Source organism: Schistosoma haematobium, chromosome 1 (genome assembly GCF_000699445.3).
Source record: "Schistosoma haematobium chromosome 1, whole genome shotgun sequence".
Classification (NCBI taxonomy): Eukaryota; Metazoa; Platyhelminthes; class Trematoda; order Strigeidida; family Schistosomatidae; genus Schistosoma; species Schistosoma haematobium.
The window spans coordinates 49,778,744-49,791,960 of NC_067196.1; the positions used below are offsets into that span (position 1 = coordinate 49,778,744).

General features: G+C 29.4%; 1 protein-coding gene across 3 annotated transcripts in view; it reads right to left on the bottom strand.

The window, feature by feature from the left end:
• The window catches only part of MAP4K3_1 (Mitogen-activated protein kinase kinase kinase kinase 3), a 53,078-nt gene that overhangs the window by 27,885 nt on the left and 11,976 nt on the right, over positions 1-13,217 (bottom strand). The window contains exons 10-16 of one of the 3 annotated variants that reach the window (XM_051218513.1): positions 12,327-12,719; positions 11,256-11,270; positions 9,125-9,685; positions 8,050-8,129; positions 7,517-7,556; positions 5,416-6,060; positions 4,321-4,405 (exon numbers count right to left, since the gene is read on the bottom strand). In XM_051218513.1, the coding sequence (XP_051074370.1) occupies positions 4,321-4,405; positions 5,416-6,060; positions 7,517-7,556; positions 8,050-8,129; positions 9,125-9,685; positions 11,256-11,270; positions 12,327-12,719 (1,819 nt within the window). The remainder of the gene's footprint in view (positions 1-4,320; positions 4,406-5,415; positions 6,061-7,516; positions 7,557-8,049; positions 8,130-9,124; positions 9,686-11,255; positions 11,271-12,326; positions 12,720-13,217) is intronic. The other 2 variants (XM_051218512.1, XM_051218514.1) reach the window with 2 other exon arrangements.

Consider the following 13,217-nt stretch of genomic DNA (forward strand, 5'->3'; position numbering starts at 1 on the left):
ATTTGTATACCATAGAATGAAGGTATTTAGTAGGAATATCCGATCATCAGATTTAAATAGTTAAAAATAGACCATCGGATAGATTTTGTTTAATAATTTGTTATTCATAACCAAAAGGGGCTAACGATATACATTGATAGATGTGAAACTTGCAAAGGATCTGAGATTTTATGCACTGACATTATACTGAAGTTAATGACTTATTAATCTAATCTACGACTACAGGGTTATAGTTTGTGTAGGACAGTGAACCAGTTGAATGTTTAAGACTTGGAGGAAAATTGAAACTGAGTAAATCCGCATCCGTTACCGGAAGTCACCTTCTATATATTGGAACTATATAATTTGACAATTGATGATAACTCAGTGATACAGATATGTCTAAAAAAGGGAAATCGTTCCAAACTTTGACCGAAAGAAGTTATATATCTAAAATTTGCTTTTCTAACTACTTTATTTAAGTTTTGAAGGAGCGGTGGCATGATGAGTAAAGCGCTTGAATTTCGAAAATTTTATAGGAGACTTTAAGTCCAATATCCGATGTGAATCTGCAAACAACTACTTACTGAGCATTGTTTAAACATAACGATAAAACTTAGATGAATGAGCAAAGATAAAGAGGTAAAGTAAATTAACCACCCAAATAACCCAAGAAAGAATTGTGGATTATAACACACAGAGAAGAAGCCAAAGGATTGCATTACTTAGACAAGAATGCGCATTCAGGTAAATCTAGAATTGGTTTTTCCTATGACTGATAAGTTTATGTGGATAAGTATGCACTCTGAAGGTGAAGAATTCAGTAAGATTAATTAATCCGAAAACCTCGAGAATCTGTCAAAACCATCAGTTCTGAGAGATTATAATTCACACTTTTAAGATATTTAGCTATCAAGATCAATTATACGGAACGAGTTTATTGCTAAATTATGTCCCCGAACTCGTTTTTTTTCACATAAAAAGTACTACCAGATGTGATTGAATAGCTACCTTGAACTATGCACATCTAAAAGAAATAGTTATCCTTTGACCACTCACTATGCTGCTTCAACAAATATCCTCTCCAACGATATGGGTGACAGTATTCAATTTTCTGAATTGTAGTGGAAGACCTGGTCCTAGTTTTGAATCCTTTTAAAAATAAGACCACAAGTAAGTGAGGAGCCTGAACTGAGAGCAAAATAGTTAACCAATGCTTTCTGATTCCAATGATTCTTCAACTGATATCAATTTATGATCTATCCAAACACATCCTAGTATTTTAGCGTTAAACCATTTAAGTTAATACGGTAGTTATAATTAGCTTTCTTGTAAACATTACATTATCCTAGTATTTAAAAAACTACTAACCATAACATATCAAGTGTTATTTTAGAGAAACATGATCAAAGCTAGTTAATATTTCTTGAACTTATCCCCTCATAGGAATATATTTATTACTACTTGACTTGATTCGACGGAATGATAACCATTTCATAACTACGCGTAATGAACAATTTATCTATTCTGTAATAATCATAATAACTAATAATAATAATAGTAGTATTATTCAGTGGAAATTTAGTTCTCTTATATCAATTGGTATACATATACACATATAAAAACACACAAATACCCACGTAAGTGCAAACACGTAAAGAAAATTCCAATTTTGTTACCCACTTATTATAATCATTATCAATAAAATTTATGTATTCTACAAAAATTACACTGAACAGAATAGAATGTTTACAAAATTATATACCGCCATCTTACAAACCTTTATCTAATAGTTCTTACAAATTGATTTCGAAAAGAATCTCTTTTCGTTTTGTTGAATAAAATTTTTTTGTATTTGAAATATTTTATCATGTTAATTATAAAAATATATTTGTCATCATCAAGAAGAAAAAAAAAACTTTATTCTGATATTTAACTAATTATGGTTTTGAAATTACTAAATATGTTGAAGAATTTATCCGATAATAAAAATGTTTCTCTCTTTCTCTCGATTGATTATGTTTATGTTATGATGGCAGACGTTTTCACTAAATGTTGTTATTATTATTGATATAGGCATTTAACTATATATATATATATATATATATATATATATATATATATATATATATATATATATATTCATTGCAAGTGGATCCAGACGACCACGTGTACCCTTCAATGATAACATACTCAATTTGAAATATGTATACATGACTACCCCGATAAGCAAGAATTTGGATAAAATAAGGAATGTTTTTAAATGTCCTAGTGAATGATGGGAGAAAATACTTGGCATATCATATTTCAGTCACCTTTAAAGCGCGAATAATTTAGTGCAATTTACTTGACACGTACTATTTTGTGTGTGTTCGGCTTTTGAGATATGCTTTAATCATGTAATGGGCTACTGATACTCAAGTGTCTGCACTGAAGTGGAGCAGGATTCGAACTTAAGAACTGATAATTGGTAGTTAAGTGCCTTAATCACTAAACCTCTACTTTACGTAAAAGACAATTTGATAAAAAGTTTGTCGATCATCTATCTACGTATTCATGTTAATTATGATGAAATCAATTACAGGAAGTTTTGAAATGAATAGAGTACGAAAACTAATATTTGCCAACTTGGAATTATTGCTTTTGTAAAGGATTAAACTGACCACCCCTTCCATCCACAACATGAATCTATATAATGCAGTTGAGGAACATGTTTTCTTACGGAATATTTTGCGTTAAACAATCGAAACAATTATGCGTTAAGTTTAAATATCTTCATCAAATAATAAGTATCCAATCTTTTGGAGATGTAAATATTGAACAGGATAAACTACTAAATAAAATGATAAGCTTCGAAAATGAAGATAATTGTAAGATATGTCAAGTACGTGTAACAAAACATTAAATTGATTGAAATACTTTGGTGTGAAGCAGTGGGTTATTGTTGAAAGTATTCAGGTTTTAACTAATAGATAACTAGTTTAAATTTCATTTTGTTTACTTTAATTTAAACAGTCAAATAGCAGTATCACTGATCCTTACATAAAAAATACTGTTCGAAACTCAGAGAGTAAAATTGTACATCGTATACGAGACCATTTCTTGTGTGGACAAATGGATAAAACCAATTAACTCTATAAAACCAAAATAATCAATTCAATTCAACGAAACATTTGATTTTCAGTTATTTAATTACGCTGCTTTTTTATTTTCAAAAAAAGTATTCCAAAATATCTAACTAATTGGTTAACCTTAGCAAATATCCTAATACTAATCTCATATCGAAATTAATTTCTACAAAGTTACCTTAAATTTAATTATGAAATATTTCAGGGATTATAGTTGTTTATCTGAATTTCAAAATACGTATAACTATAATTTCGGGCTTTATTAAAGTTTAATCTTTCTCTATCCAAAAATTAAACCAAGGCACTGATTTATTTTAATCCAAGGCAGGTCAAACTGACTTCTTTAAAAATTACTTCTTGTCAAAATGATAAAACTTAAATATATGAAAATATGAAGCATTAGAAAAAAAAGTAAATTATGTATGGTTGAGTTACAAGCAGACATTAAGTTACAAATTATTACGAAATATTAATGGGCATATGAAACGATAACAGAATTGAAATAAGGGAAATAATCCTACAGTTGTATTGTGCTTTTAAGAGATGTAGTTATTTAAAAATAAGGACAAATATAGTGTTAGACTTCGATCAATAAGGTGATACTTTACAATATGGAATACATAAACAACGTATGATTACAACAATTAAAAGACTAAAACCGATGTTGTAGGATTATGAAGTTGAATGGAACAAAGTAATACTAATCAGTTTAATGTGTATTACGTTGGTACAATCCTACTTGTAAACACTATTCACAAGTTTGGCATTAAGGTATATCATGTGGTACAGTATAAAATACAAATAGTCACATTTTACATGTAATTTATTTTAATTTCAACGTTCATTCAAATCAAGTTGCATGATGTTCTATTATTGATGCAACAATAATCATTTAACTATTTATAGGTATCAATGCCAAGGTTGGACTTGATAGTTTCAAATAAACTGAGCATTGGATAAAAAGTTAATATTAAGTTTATTTTTTTATATAGCAATAAATAGAAAAAAGTGGCTTACATTAGGTCACAAAACGTCGAAAAAATACAATTTTTCTACTCATTGGGATATAACAAAAAATATATTTATTATTCACTTAACTATTTATTTTCTTGTTCAATATGCAGACCTTCATGAAATTATGGTAACCGAAGTAGGGAGATTTATTTCACATTATAAATACCATTGAAGTAGTCAATTCAAAAAATAAACTTACTTAAAGTTTCTGGATTTACCCATGTAGCAGTTGAGTTCACTTTCAATGGACAACCTTCAAATATTTGCATAAAACAAGCACCCATCTGTAGATGAGAAAAAAAAGCAATAACGGAAAAACTGGTTAGAAACTCAGATTTCCTAAAGTAAACAATAAATAGAACTGAAGTGTTTATATATCCTCTTATATTTGCTAATATACAATAATGGTATTGTTTTTATTTCATTAATTTATATCCTCATGAACCGTATCTTCGATGCCAAATCTTTCCTATTACCACTGATATTGTCACTACTTTTACTCCTCTAAGATTTGGCATAATAATTTCATCTCTCTGTGCTAATGGGGTGTGGCAACTTGAACCGATGCACATACGTACCCGGTTCTACGTTGAGACTGACTGATTAACCATTTATAAATTATTATTATTATTATTATTCAATTTGATTTTTACTTTAAAACAGTTGGAATTCAGCAAAGGTTCCTTTATCACCATCATTACCAACAGTACGATTGACTAATAAAATGATTGAAGTACTAATTCAAAAAACTAATATAATACCTAAGTTCTAGTTGAATAAATTTTTAGGGATAGAACCACTGACTGAATATTTGTTTGTAAATCAATAATATCATTCAGTGTATCAAGTATGACATTATCAACTTGATTTGTGTAAATTACAAAATCTTCCAAATAAACTTGAATGTAGAATATAATCCGTTTTATAAATGTTCAGTTAATTATAATTTCTTTTAATTTATTCATTATATCATTTTGTTATTAACCTTTTATCATTGTTTTATTTACAAATATCATTTTGCCCAGTAATTCGAAAAAAAATTTTTAATATGAATTTGATATTTCTCTATATAAGTGATGATTCTTCAATGAATATTAGTTTGTAATGAAATCGATTTTGAGTAATATTTTTTTAATAGTTGAATTCATGAGTCGATTAAAGCTAGATCATCTTTAATTGGCTCATGAATTCAACTATTAAATTACTAAAATTTCCACAAAATCCATTTCTGATATATTTTTGGTTAAAAAAAACAAAGAGCTATATGTAGTAATAATAAATAATAATAATTTACATGAACTTTTGGAGTAGGAGGAAGACCAATACCCATTTCTAATTGATGTTGACGTGAAATATGCTTTGATGAGTCGTCATTTTGTTTACTATTTCGGAGAGGTGTTGGCAAAGAAGTTACACCAGTATGATTATTATTTAATTTAGGCGGTGGAGGTCTGGGTGGAGCTGGTGTTAATGTTTTATCATTATCATTTATAGAAGAGGATAATTGACCATTATGATTTATACTAACAGAACTATTGTATTTTCCAGTCTCATTACCATTATCATCATTATCATTTTCATTATTGCTCATAGAATCCTCTCGAATTATTTTAATATTATAATTTAATGTTATATCATTTGATGTCTCTTCAACATGATTTTCATGTGATGGAGCAGAGATACCATTGATGTATAACTTGTCGGTTTTTGAAATATTACTGCCAATATCCAAAGTAGACAAATTTATTATTTGATCTAATGATGAACACATATTATTATTAGTAGTAGTAGTAGAAGTAGTGTTATTCGTTGTAATAACGTTCAATGCTGTAGATGATGGCTGTAATGGTGGTGGTGGAGGAGCGCGTCGTTTCGAACGTGAGCGTGGCGCTAGAGGAATGTTCGGTTGTATTATTGAAGTATCATTTTGTGATTCATTCTTTGTAAAAAGGAAACAAGAAGACATAAAAATATTAAGCGGTAAATAAACACAAAAATGCTGCAATACCTTTCTACTTTGATGATTATTTAATGTTCATGAACCCTTTTTGATACTAATTTAAAAAAGGTTTCATCAATAAGCTATGTGACTTTATCTCAATGTTTTTACATGATGCTTGAATAGGCGTGGATTATTTAAACCGTTTCATTTCATATTTTGAGATGAGCATTTGTTAAGAAAAAAAGCATGGTTCCTGTTACGGAATAGGTTTTCAATGATTTTATGAATGAATTTTCAATAGTGAAATAACAGAGAATAGCGCTGATCGATAAATGAACTGCAATGATACGATGTAGTAGAGGAATCGCTGTCCACGACATCGAATTGATGACTTGAGTCGGCCTGCTTGAGCTTCTGGGCTACCTGTTCCTGCCATCTAGATATTTCAACAAGTTATCTATTTTTGTTTGTTTCAATATATCATTATGTTTATTAATCGCATGACCTATTCTGCTGCGTTTCTGAAAAGTGTACAACCTTTCGTTGTCAAAGTTACAAAAAACTCAATAAGAGACAATGTGGTTGCTGGCAATATATAGCGAAAAGAATGCACATTATTCAGATGTTCATTTACTGAACTGCTAACATCTAACTGGCGATCACTCAATATTTATCGCCAGGACCGACCAAGAAGAAAGAAACGGAAACTTGTTGCAATACTTTACGCTGAGAATTCTATATTGTACCAAAAACATAATATTGAATAAAGTTGATGATAATAATAATGATAATGATTTGAAATTAAAGGCAAGACCATTGGTCAGAAGGATAGTTTTACCATCTGCTGAAACGATATGTTTGTATACAAAGTACCAACACAAAAAGACATAAATTATCATACGCCTTTAGAGGAAATCAGTTTGTAGGTCACTCATTAATCACTTAAGACCGTCGGAACTAATTCTTGGGCATCATATCAGTTACATGATAAACATTGAAAGACAAGATAACTGACAATTTTGATGTAAATTGCAAATTTCCGCGCAACTCATTTTACATTAGGTCGATTTATTATCTAGTTAATTTTTGTTCTTTCACAAATAGTACATAAATTTAGCCGATGTATTAATGACGAAGAGGATTTAATTATTTTACATTTATTATTATAACAGAATTTGGTGTAACTAAATAACCAAATAAAGGATTATGTATTTCGCTTCAGGTCATATCTTCCTTATGAAACCCTTCAATACTAGTGCCTGTACGACCGTGCTTGAGCCTGGAACCTACCTGGTTATCAAACCGAATTAGGTAAAGCAAGATTCGGGAGAGTGATGTGTCGTATATTGACAATAATAATGATAATGACAATAATAGTAGTGTTAGTGGTAATAGTAATTATAATAGTGAAAAGTATGTATATTATAAACTAAAATAAGTAACAGAAACTCACATTCAATTTGATCTTATTATCTATCCGACTAACATCGAAACTGAAAATTAGATTGTCGCAAAAAAAACGAAGTAATTAAAATTTTGGAAAACAGTTCCTTATTTTCTAAAAAATTAACGAATGTAACAAATACTTTTTGTATTGACGGCTATCGTAAAAAAAAACATTTGATCAGTTTATATGCTACATTCAATGGACTTAAGAAAGAGAGAGGAATATGATTTTCATTATCTCAAAAATAACTTAAAACCAGGGAACACTCAAAGGCTGTTTTGTTTCAGTTTTACACTTCACAACTGAGTGTGGAATAGAACCCAGAATACTCAGATATTGAGAAGAGCATGATATTCTCCAGGTTAACGAGTAGAAACCAAATAATATTAACTTTAGTAAATAAGAGATATAAGGTGATCTTTATCAGATATCATTAGACTATATCAAGAAGTATTGATATACTGAATAACTATTATGTTGAATAGTCCTTAAGACAAAAAAATCTGTTTACGTTTCGTACATTTTCATAGTTGACTTACCCATCAATGGATTGAGATGCACGAAAATCAACACCACTACGACGTTTTTCAAATGCATCCATTACCTCACTAAGCAAATCCTACACATCGAAAAAGAAATGAAAACAAGTAAAAATTTCAAATATAAAATAACAAAAATCAAGATCTATATTAAACATTACATAATTTACTTAATTATCAAATATTTTATCTACTTTTTATTACCCGAATATAGATTGAAGTGTTATAAACTATGGAAATCATATAGTATATATATCTTTTCTACTAAAAAGCAAATGAATTTGTAAAAATTAGAAAAAAGCCATACACAATGACGACAAAAAATAACCAACTATCTTAGTTTGTTATTTTTCTCAATATAAAAAGAATTAGACGCAAATGAAAATATTAGGAATAGTAGGAGAATTATATATGTTTGATTAATGTGCTTTCATTACTTGGCTACTTCGTGTTTAATGACATACATACATTGATGGATGGTTAATGTAATGATTAGATAATGACAGTGAATGAACTAAAACTGTTTTGTAAAAATCACCAAAAATTTAGAGTACACTAAGAAGTAGTGAACAAATGTGGAGTATTCGTCATCTGAATACGAATGTGACTGAACGATAGATCATGAGTCGATGTAATAAGCTATGGGTAATATATGTTTAGTGAAGATTACTGACAGTACCCAGATTTAAAATACAATGAGAGTGGATCGTAATTTAAATTCTTTGTCTACTGATGAAAAGTTGTGCACATGAAACCCTGAAGCTTAATTTAAATTGTAAAAACAACAATATGGAAATCATGTATGTAGAACACTAGGGAAACGAACCGATTTATATTTTCATAAGCAAAATCGAAATTTGTTTAACATGAATTTATAACCATTATTTTATGACAAATGAACATGGCAAATTAAAAACTTTAAAAAAAAGTTCTGTTGATGCACAACTGAAAAAATAGCATAGCATGCATAAGCCTAGAATTCACGAGTTTATAAATCTTGATATAGTTTAGAAAATGGAAGTAATGAATCCATACTTCTAAAATTAACAGAATGTAAAACAAAATAGGCACTTGCCTCTGAACTGATATGTAATAAACGATCAGCAAATAAATGATTTTCTGTTAAACAATCAGTTTCTTCAGATATTTCACCAACACTGTTTATATTTGATACACGTGACGGATTAAGTCGTACTATGGGCGGACAAGGACGACTAGGTTTTTGCTTATCATTATTATTAGTGGTAATAGTTATAGCTGATGATTTATCGCTATTACTATTAATATTACTGTTATTATCAGTAGAACCAATAGAGATAAGAGTAGCCATATTATTATTTTGATTGAATGAATTTGTTGAATCTACAGAATGATTACTATCATTATTAAGCACTGAAGAGTGTCTAGAGGATTTCGCTGGTAATAAAGGTCGAATCACAGCCTGTTGTGTATTATTATACTGAGATGATGAGTCAGATTGTGAATGTTTTACAAATCCATTAACTGTAACTGTTATATCTGGTGCATAATTTTTTTTAGTCAAATTATCATTATTATTTATAGTGATTTCTCTTCCTTGTGAAATGTAGTTCACATTTGTAGATTCTGCAATCTCATTACAATTCTTTGTATGATCCTAGTGTTAAAATGGAAAAATTAAAGGTAAAAATAAATAAAAATGTAGGATAAAATATTTACCAAGAGGCGAATTATGAAGAAAGTTATGATGAATAACGTAAGTGGAAACGATAGTTTTCACATGGAACTGATCTCGAAAATTGTATGTAGATTTTATATAAATGAATCAATGGCTCAACTAAATGGATATATACCATTGGATGACTTAAAATAATCATTCATATATAATGTTATTTAGAATATTATGACTGAATTACGAACATAAGATATAATTAGCAATCTTATATATTTCTCAGGTATCTGAAAGTTAGATGGACCACGAAAAAAAAAGAAAAAAAAGCGAATCTTGTGCCTTATCTGCCGTTTTGTATTGTTATGACATGTGGAAAAGTGTGAGTGCACGTAGGGGTCTTTTTCCTCACATTTGCCTACCTTTATAAAACGAGCATAAAACCATGAATTCTGATAAGTGAAAATATTCGGCTATTCGTACTATTATTACAATCATTCAGTCATAATCAATGCAGCGCATATGATAATCGACATAAATTAACATTATAAACCAATATAACCTACTAAGTACATGTTTGCGTGCTCGGCTTTGAGGTGTACTATTTATATGGAGGCTAATGATACCAGTCTTAGTTACTCGGATAGAAATAGATGGGAACGATTTCAAAACTGGTGATCTCCTGAGTACAAGACAAGCACTGAAACCTCTCTCCATATTTACACAATCTTATATAGATTTTAATTCAAATTATCAATTATAGTGGTTTATACTGCTAAAAAGATATGTAGTAATTAGTAAGTACAAATCTACTGTACCATATATCTAACTATACTTCTGATTTTATATAAATTGTTTTTTAGACATTTGTAAATTACAATTACCAGTAGTCTATCATAAATAACAGCCCGGATTAGTATGATAGAGTGACAATATACAAACAGTGGATTCAGTCGAAAATCACCTAGAAATATTAAGCCAATGAGAAAAAAAAGAAAAATACCGACATATACATGTTGAAGTAGAAAAATAAAATGATATTGTTATAGATGGTACAAGTTGTAGGATATAAATGTCTATTATTTGTTATTATTGTTGTTTTTACAATAAATTTATATACGAAAAAAATCACATGGGTCATCTATATGATAAATAAAATTTAAACTGATAGACGTTAATATTTAATGCAATGAATTATACAATTTAGAATGTTAATTAATGAAATTTATCATACAGTAACATGAATTCTTTTGATAGCACAGTTCTGAAGTTGTTTAAAATGAAGTTGAACAGAAATGCAAGACGTAATAATCTTTTGTTTCTTACAGAAAAAAAAATACCGAGACGGATCACCAAGTTTAAAAATTCATTAAATTATTTTGCTACATAAGCAGTGTAATAATTATGAGCTTAACTAATGATCATCCATACATGAAAACTTTCAATAGAGAGATTAAAATTAAAGTTATAACTGTTTTTCAAGATAACTTTATTAATAAGATTAATGAAAGAGCACAAAACAATAAGAAACAAACCTTAGAGATGATGTAAAACTTACACTATTATAGCTAAGCTGAAATCGATAGGTAAGTGATGTAGTAAGCGATTGAATGATAATCAGTGATAAAAAAATGAAAAAACAGTTAGTTATCAGATGACAAATTATTTTGAACATACATTATCTCAACTGGCCACAATTCACAGAATGAACAATAAAAGAATCGAAGTGATAATACCAATAGTAGTGACGAAAACGATACACCTAGAGAATTTAGTCAGAAAGGAATGAATGAAGTTGGAAACAATGCACAGAACATGGTCAAAGAAAAACTCAAAATCTGGAAGGGATATAAAGAATGAATCCAATTATGCCATTGAGACCGATATGAAGTTCTGTCACCAAATGTATTATATACAATCACAGATCCCAATAATCAACAAAGAAGGTATCAATACGCGAATTCTATGCACGTAGTATAACGTAGCCTCGTTTGCAAAACTCTAAATGAAGGCTTTTCTAAAAGAAATTACTTTACCATCTCTCTGCTTTAACATTGTTCAGTGAATTTCAGTTATGGCAAAATGTAGAGCTATGTGAATCTATACAGAAAGTAAACTCAAAATATCAAAATCCAACATGCTCAAAGGTTAATTAGTGCTTTATGCATAACAACCCAATCAAGAAACGGTAATTTGCAGAATTATATTTTCGTAAAGATTTTCTACAAGCTGGCATTTAACGATAATGAAAAACTATAACATATTTATGTACTCAGAACTCAATACTAGTTATTTATTCGATACATAGGTGGATTATGCATGATTTCATACCTTTAATGACAATAACTTCACATTTGTTTCATAGATAAGACAGTGACAGTATATGACCAGAAGTAGATTTAATACGACGTTAATTAACATTGGAATAAATACAAACTTGAGTTGAAAATTTGGGGTTTTATTAACAGTCCCCAAACTGCACAGATCAAATTGTGAAAAATAGTAAAATATTATTTTATTACTTTTAATTGAATTTGTTACTGCTACTAAGATGACAAGAAAATGACTCATAACTATACGAGCAATGGTGATAATTTAAAACACACAGAAAGACAGATGTTGAACTTACATCGGCTAAATCAGAGCAAGATAAACTGCTTTGGATTTGTACACTTGGGAATCGTTCCGGTTCTCGTTCAATAATGAGTTGTTGTGATGGGACAAAATGCACAGGAACACTAGCATCAATTCCGTGACTAACTGGGAGATCGTTGACTCGAAGAGATTTGAAATATTCTTCCTGTCGAACTGAAATAGGCATACCAGGAAAGGATACTGGTGGTTCATGATTATCAGGAGGAATAAAATTACCCCCGGATGGAGGATTCTTTTTATTTGATGAAGATATTCCTGTGTCTCCATGGGAATAAGTATTTTTGACTGAGGATTCTAATTGTCTCCGATAGCACAGCAGACGTTGAGTTAATAAAGTAGACAAGTGTGGATTTGTAACAAAGTTATGCTACAATTAAATCAGAAAAATTATCATTCAAGTTAATGAATTGAGAAATCTTGATAGATTTTAAAATGATTATAATCAAACGTCAATATCAACTAAATAGATATTTAAAACGATTAATACCAGAAAAATGTTTTACTCCAATGTTCGAGACTCTTACACGTATTCATATTTGTCAATTATGTAAAAGATAAACGCGTAACTATCAAGATTCATTACAAACCCGACAGTCCATGAACCATTAAATCTAAAAACTAAAGTGGCCAACTTGATAGTTACTTAATCGATCACCAAATTATCACTAGAGTTTAAATGATGGAACCACAACCCTAGTGACTGAGTCTATGAATACATATAAGGAAATTATTGATAACATTTAAGTGGAAATCATTCAGCCAAAATAGCAAAACAACGATTTAACTTGTCGGTCAATAACTGAATTATCAAAAGGGGAATAAAGATAAAATAGTCACTTCTACAACAATGAATGCATAACCAATC